Source organism: Mus caroli, chromosome 4 (assembly GCF_900094665.2).
Source record: "Mus caroli chromosome 4, CAROLI_EIJ_v1.1, whole genome shotgun sequence".
In the NCBI taxonomy this organism is placed as follows: Eukaryota; Metazoa; Chordata; class Mammalia; order Rodentia; family Muridae; genus Mus; species Mus caroli.
Genome location: NC_034573.1, coordinates 106604055 through 106611087, shown reverse-complemented (window position 1 = coordinate 106611087; position 7033 = coordinate 106604055). Strand labels below are relative to the sequence as shown.

The following is a 7033-nucleotide window of genomic DNA, read 5'->3' as shown; positions in this document are numbered from 1 at the left end:
TGCACATGAATGTACATTTGTTTGTGTGTGCATGTGTGTGTGTGCGCGTGCACGCCTCACGAGTGTGTGCATATGCTTATGTGTGTGTGAACATTCAAGAGTACCACTCTGCTGGGCAGTGGTGGTGCATCTCTTTAGTCCCAGCACTTGGGAGGCAGAGGCAGGCAGATTTTTGAGTTTGAGGCCAGCCTGGTCTACAGAGTGAGTTCCAGGACAACCAGGTCTACACAGAGAAACCCTGCCCTGTCTTGAAAAACCAAAAGAAAAAAGGAAAAAAAAAAAGAGTATCACTCTATGTTATATACGTGACTGTGAGTTTTGTGTGTAAACATATGGATGGCAGCTCGAGCAGATGTGGGTGCCAGTGAACACACAGATTCGAGGTAAGAATCATATCACACTATTGTGAGCGAGGCACCCAAAAGTTCTAGAAAGCTACTTGTCCAGCTCCTGACACTGCTGCTCCATACACCCCTTTTCAGGAGAGGCAGAGCCTATGGTGACATTTCCAGGTAGAGATTTAATTATTGCTTTCAGTGTTGGGAACTTATCTCCAGGCAGTAGGGGGCAGCAGGGGCAAAGAAGGTTAATCAGCCTTGGGTGGGGCCAGCGGGCGGGCCTGCGGGCAGGAGGTTTTAAAGCACCTGCCCCACCTGTAGGTGAGTAGTGTTGTGCGAGGACTAGCCGCTCCTTCAGCTTTCTGCCAGCACACTGAGTGGCAGTTTCCTGGAGCTGTTCTGTTCCTTCGGGAGTGCAACAGATCCCGTTCAGAACCTATTGCCAAGAGCCCTGAGCAGGTGATGGCATAGACCAGGGATTAATCTATGAATGGGTACCAGTCTAAAAACAGGTTTGGGGTGCTAGAAAAGGCCATTGGTGGGTACTGAAGAATCTGAGATTGGTTTAGAAAGAGGATTAGGAAAGACAGGTGTCAGGCAAGGGTGTTGAGTGGTCTGGAGTGTGGGATCAGGCTTGTAATACCTGCGTGGGGATCTGGGGATATTAAGATCTGAGAACTAGTACAGGTGAGCATACGTGTCAACAAAAGAACTGGAAAAAGTTCTGAGATATTAGAGTCTAGATGCAGGGGAAGTTTGGTGAGAAATAACAAGATGTTGGACTCCAAAAAACAAAGCCAGCCCAGGGCAAGTGGGAGGTAAGGTCCTAATTTGTGCACGTCTGTTTCCCAGGACCCACCCACCATGCAGTGCTTCAAATTCATTAAGGTCATGATGTTCCTCTTCAATCTACTCATCTTTGTAAGTATGCTGGTTGTGGGTTTCCTGGGGTTCCTTACAAAAGCAGGTCACAGTCTGAACAGAGGCCAGGCTGGAGAATGGGAAACTACGTACCCAGACTCTGTCCTGTAAATTTTCCTCTATGAGAAGGAAGCAGAGGGTCTTCCCAAATGCTGATTCCTGATTCCACTAACAACCTGGCTGCCACACAGAAGTTTGGGTGAAGATGGGGAAGGTTAGGGATGGAGAAGCTTAAGTTTCTCACCTCCCTTCCAGGAAGGATCATTCCGGGGCAGGGTCGGCTAGCAGGAATGATTGCCCCACCCCTTTTTTTAAATAGGCATTTACGTTCAGAGAGGAAAGGGGATCTGCTTAAGTTTATAGTGTAAAAGGCAATTCAGTGACCACTGTGCGTTGAAAAAGCTGAGAGTCCATACCTCTTAGTTGACTCAATAAGTACGCATTGACTGGGCTGGCATTTAAGGGGCTGAGATTGTTGTTCAGTGGTAGAGCATTTGCTTAGCATGCACGAGTCCACAAACAAAAAGGAAAACATATTCATTGACTAAGACTCAGTGCTATGTGCTAGGGTAGAGCCAGGCCATTCACTGCCCTTGAGAATCTCAGGTTCAGTAAATCAGATAGGCTGATCATTGTCAAAGAGGCTGATAATTGCTATATATACTGATAATTGCAAAGTGGTACTTTTAGATTTACCGTCAAGGCTAAGTAAGGGAGGCCCTGAAGGGGTTTGAATACAGCCTAGTTGGAAAGTGCTTCCTGGAGGAAGTAGTTGAGGTTGGACATTTGCATTGGGTGGGGGAGCCCTAAAGGGCGTAGGAAGGCCCAGAGGTAATGAAATTCGATATTGTTTAGAAAACCAGGAACAGATTATATAGGGCTTGTTTAAGAAGCTGAGCCATGAGGCCCAAACCCTAGAGATAGTGACAGAGATAAGAAGAAAGGGACACAGTAAACAAAGGTGGCAGAGGAGCGGTAAAACAAAGACGTCTTAGAAATGGTTTGAGCAATGTAGGGGTAAAGAAGGGGTCATCCGCTACACTCGTGTGCACCCAATGGAGGTGCATGGGCATATAAAAGTCTGGTGCCTATGAGCCGCCAGTGAGGTCATAGGGGTGGGTTAGGACTCTGGCAACAGTAAGGGAAAGTCTGCCTTCCACCTGCTGTAGCCTTGGGAATATTATAGAACCCCTGGTCTTAAAGAAAATCAGTTCTTGGAAACTGGAAGTATTAGAGATGAACAGAAAAATAGCCACGGTGATGGAGGCAAAGTACAGTAGGAAGGAAAAGAGGAAAAGGGGTGTTTAAAAACAGTGGTCAGGGGCCGATGTCACCAGAGAATAATGAGTGGGAGGGGAGAGAATAAAGACATGACGTGTGTACCAGTTTAGAGAAACTGGGCAAGGGGTAAGTAGTCTCTTTGACTCCAATGTGGTCTGTACTTGGGCTTCCTGTGGCTGCCAAGAACTCGGTTTCATTCAGATAACTGAAGGAAATGCTAGGATTTCAGTAATTGGGAGAGCCAGGGCTCTGGCCTGATAGGGTTAAAGGCAAATCCAGTTTGGTTTCTGTCCTCTGTTGCCTAGGCCTTGCCAGACTGGGCAGAACAAGGTAGGAAAGCCAGGCTCCTTGAAATTTGACCCTGAAGGCTAGCAGCCCAGCTCTTTTGTCATTAAGCAAACATCCTGGGATAGAGCCACAATATATATATATATATATCTTTATATGCCCATGCCAGACTGGTTTCTTTAGTTCAGTGGGAGCTGGGCCCAAGCCAGTGTTAGGCTGATTCATCTCCCAAAGTCCTTGGGTCAGCAAAGGTTTGCTAGGAGCTGTGGTACCCAGGCCTTCATCAGAACCCCCTCAAAGCTTCCAGACTACCTCTGAAACCTTAGGTTGAGCCCATGTCTTGAAGAGAAGCTGTAGTTGTGCTCTGTTTCTATGTGTCAGACAGCGGCCTGGGTGAAAAAGGAGTCTGACAGTTGATTCCACCCTGAAGGGGGACCAAATAGGGCCTCTGGGTGAATGAACCTCTCAACCTCAGGCCTGTTTCAAGGTCGCAAGCAGGTGTAAGCCTCACCCTGCTGTTGCTATGGTGACTATTGAGCCTTGAGCCTGCTCAACACTACCACTGACTGTTTCCATGTAAAGGAGAAACAACCATTCTAGGCACCCACAGCCAAGAATGAGAGAGATTGGACCCATTTTCATTCCTACCTATGTGGCAGGGCCCTGAGAACACTAAAAGGCAAGTCTTGTGTCTCCTCCCAGTCTGTGGATGTTTCTAGAAGCCCTGACCTCATGCTTATGGCCCCAGGTGAGCAAACTGGTGAATTCGTCATAAGTGTCCCAGCTTCATCTTTCTGGCACCTGTTAATGTTTCCCTCCGTGCACAGCAGGTTGTTAGATTCCAAGGTCAAGGAGAGGTCAAGTTTCCTGATTTGATGGTGTAAAGGGAACCATTGACTAGCAATGTTTCAAAGCTTGACTTCTGTCCTCAGCTCTGTGGTGCAGCCCTGTTGGCTGTGGGAATCTGGGTGTCCGTCGATGGGACATCTTTCCTGAAGGTCTTCGGATCACTATCATCCAGTGCCATGCAGTTTGTCAACGTGGGCTACTTCCTCATCGCCGCCGGTGCTGTGCTCTTTATCCTTGGTTTCCTGGGCTGCTATGGTGCTCACTCTGAGAACAAGTGTGTGCTCATGATGGTGTGTTGGATTCAGCTCCCCAGGCCCACAACCAAGGGTTTCCCCTTCATCCCTGACACCAGCCTCTGGGATCCCAAAACTCTCCTCTGGGTTGTGGGAGCCTCACTGTGGGGAACCCCTGTGTGTAGGGCAAGGAAGGTGTGTTGCCCTAAAACATGTTTTATTGTTTCAGTTCTTTTCCATCCTCCTCATCATCTTCATCGCTGAGATTGCAGGTGCTGTGGTTGCCTTGGTGTACACCACACTGGTGAGGCACTGGGACGGGGCAAAGGGAGAAAAACGGAGCAAAGTCCTGAGAGTTGGTGGTGGGCAGTGAATGGCTACTTTCCCTATCTGTCTCTTAATGTCGGCCTGACCCATCCAGGCTGAACAATTCCTGACACTTCTGGTGGTGCCTGCTATCGAAAAAGACTATGGTTATCAGACTGACTTCACCCAAGTGTGGAACTCTACAATGGAAGAGGTAAGGTGGGCTGGGAGGATCTGGGGACAGAGAGGGAGAAAAACGAGACCAATCAATCACCAGTCCCATTTTGTCTGCAGTTGCATTGCTGTGGCTTCAACAACTACACAGATTTTAATGCCTCACGTTTCGTCAAAGAGAATAAAGTCTTCCCCCCACCCTGTTGTGCCAACCCTGGCAACCATACAGTTGAACCATGCACCGAGGATAAGGCCAAGAGTATGAAGGTACAGGTATGTACTGGCATGGAATTGTCTTGTTTGTTTGAGACAGGGTTTCTCTGTGTAGCTCTGGCTGTCTTGGAACTTGTTATGTAGACCAAGCTGGGCTTGAACTAACAGAGATCTGCCTGCCTCTGCCTCCTGTGTGCTACCACTACCCAGCACCAGTTTGATTGCTTTAATGGCTTTACAGTAAGTAGTCAGTGTGCTGGAGGTAGGGCATTGCCAGCTATATAAATATTTTCTCCTTTCTCCAAGGGTTGTTTCAAAGAGATTCTGCATAGAATCAGAGCCAATGCAGTCACTGTAGGTGGTGTGGCAGTTGGAGTTGCGGCCCTAGAGGTAAGTCAGTATGAAGACTGGAACTGGGGTGTCTATCAGTTTCCACCAGACCTGTACAGATTAGCTCATCTCTGAGGCTTCTCTAGAGGAAAAAGAACTCTATAGTGTTTTCATTTCTGGAGCCGAGGACTGAACTCAGGGGCCTATGGGTACCAAGCATGTCTCCTACCATTGAGAAAACAGTGCTTTGTGTAGGCTGCTCAGAGCAGACAAGAAATCAGTCCTTGAGGATCTCAATCATGTCCTTCCATGTCTCCCTGTTCCTCCCCCTCAGCTGGCTGCCATGGTTGTGTCCATGTATCTATACTGCAATCTGAAATAAGACTACTTCTTCCTCCTGATTTGCTGCCGTCACATGGAAACCAGGAAGAGGCACTTGGCACAGCTAAGCAGCAGCAATGGGTGGAGATGAAATGTCATTTGGGCCGGAATGGATTTGCCTTTGCTGCTCAGGGACTTTGGGCTAAATAGGGACCACCTCGCGGGCTTTGTCTGCCTTGTTCTTCCACTGGTGGGGTGAGGGGGGCATCGGTCCCAGTCTCAGAGGCAGCCAAGTCTGCCCATTTCCTGAGACTCTTGATGATCCTAGCACTCCATTAGTGGATGAAGGCACTTATAGCCTGGGCATTTTCTAACACTGTAAAGTCATTGAAGGAATGTATAGAAGGCATTTTGGAACCTATAAACCAATGAAAATATTTCTAATTGGCCTGTGTATGCTTGGAGAGATGGGTCCTGGTTGCCTAAGTTGCACTGACTTCTGTGAAGCTGGAGACTCAGCAGGGTGGGAGGGAAGGGACGTAGGTATCTGGTTCCAGCCTGGGAGAGAGAGTAAAAGTGTCCAAGAGTACACTGAGGAAGTGAGAGCTGCATTGGTCTGCGTTTATGTACCAGGAGGGCTTTGCAGTTAAAGTTCTCCCTCCTGGTGAAGGGCACTGGACTGGAAAGCTATGAAAATAACAAGCTTGTGCCAAGTCAGGGCTGTGTGGGTGGAGTCACTTGTTGGAGCCCTCCAGGAACTTAGATAAGTAGGTCTAAGCTATATGCTCTACTTTGGGGAATCTCAAAATCATTTATTCTTGGCCTATCCATTGCTCTAAAGATCTGTATACTTTGGGGGGTATACATTTTATTGGGGGGCAATAAAGGGGGGCCTCTCCCATTAATGGGAGTATTCACAAGTTCTTCAGCAATTCCAGACTTGTGCCCTAAGGGTAGGTGGACACATTGGGTATGTTCCCATCATCTTCATCAGGAACTGGGCAGCTGACGTGTGTGGCCTGCTTGATCATGGTGGCACAGTTAATGCAGGGGCTGAGAGCATAGTTATGGCACTATGGCCACCGTTGGCACTGGCTCTTTCACCCAAGCATTCTTTTTTCTTTGTTTCTGAAAAAGAGGTCATTCAATGTGGTCCTAGCCATTCTAGATCCTGTTTTGTAGGCCAGGAGGGCCTCAAACTCTCGAGATCTGCCTCAGAGGCCTCTACCTCCTGAATGCTGGGATTAAAGCTGTGCATCATTACACCTGGCCAAGATCTCACTTCTTTGTTGTTTTTGCTTAGAGATGGAGGGGTCTCATACAGCCCAGACTGGCTTTGAACTTTCTATATAGCTGAGAATGACACTGAATTCCTGCCTCGGTCTCCTAAGTGCTGGGTTTACAGATATGTATCCATCCCCATGCCTGATTTTAGGAGGTATTAGGGATCACATCCGACTTCATGTGTGCTAGGCAAACACACCACTATACATCCCTAGTCTTTACCCAGTCCTGAGCTGCCAGACGGGCTCCTGTAACTGGGTGGACCTTGCTTGACACAGTAACAGTCCAACCTGAAGAAACTGAACTGAATGTCTCTGAAAAAAAAATCTAAAATGTCTTTTTTAAAAAATGCAAGACTTTGGTGGCGCATGCCTTTAACCGCAGCACCTGGGAGGCAGGAGCAGGCTGATCTCTGAGTCTGAGGCTAGCCTGGTCTACATAGTGAGTTCCAAGATAGCCAAGTCCACTCAGGGAAACCCTGTCTCAGAACCCCCC

The 7033-nt window shown here is 48.1% G+C and overlaps 1 protein-coding gene across 1 annotated transcript; it reads left to right on the top strand.

Moving 5' to 3' along the window:
* Window positions 1–679: 679 nt before the first annotated feature.
* On the top strand, window positions 680–5700 carry Tspan1 (tetraspanin 1). Its single transcript, XM_021159207.2, has 8 exons — window positions 680–797; window positions 1191–1259; window positions 3761–3967; window positions 4140–4214; window positions 4332–4430; window positions 4511–4663; window positions 4910–4993; window positions 5268–5700. The coding sequence occupies exons 2-8, from the start codon at window positions 1203–1205 to the stop codon at window positions 5313–5315; spliced, it is 723 nt and encodes a 240-aa protein (XP_021014866.1). The 5' UTR covers window positions 680–797; window positions 1191–1202; the 3' UTR covers window positions 5316–5700.
* The last annotated feature ends 1333 nt before the right edge of the window (window positions 5701–7033 follow it).

Excerpts from the sequence above, each read along its gene's own strand:
- Tspan1 (XM_021159207.2), top strand. The coding sequence starts at position 1,203 with ATGCAGTGCTTCAAATTCATTAAGGTCATGATGTTCCTCTTCAATCTA. Across the intron at positions 4,215-4,331 it reads CCTTGGTGTACACCACACTG|GCTGAACAATTCCTGACACT; the intron begins GTGAGGCACTGG and ends TGACCCATCCAG. Across the intron at positions 4,431-4,510 it reads GGAACTCTACAATGGAAGAG|TTGCATTGCTGTGGCTTCAA; the intron begins GTAAGGTGGGCT and ends TTTTGTCTGCAG.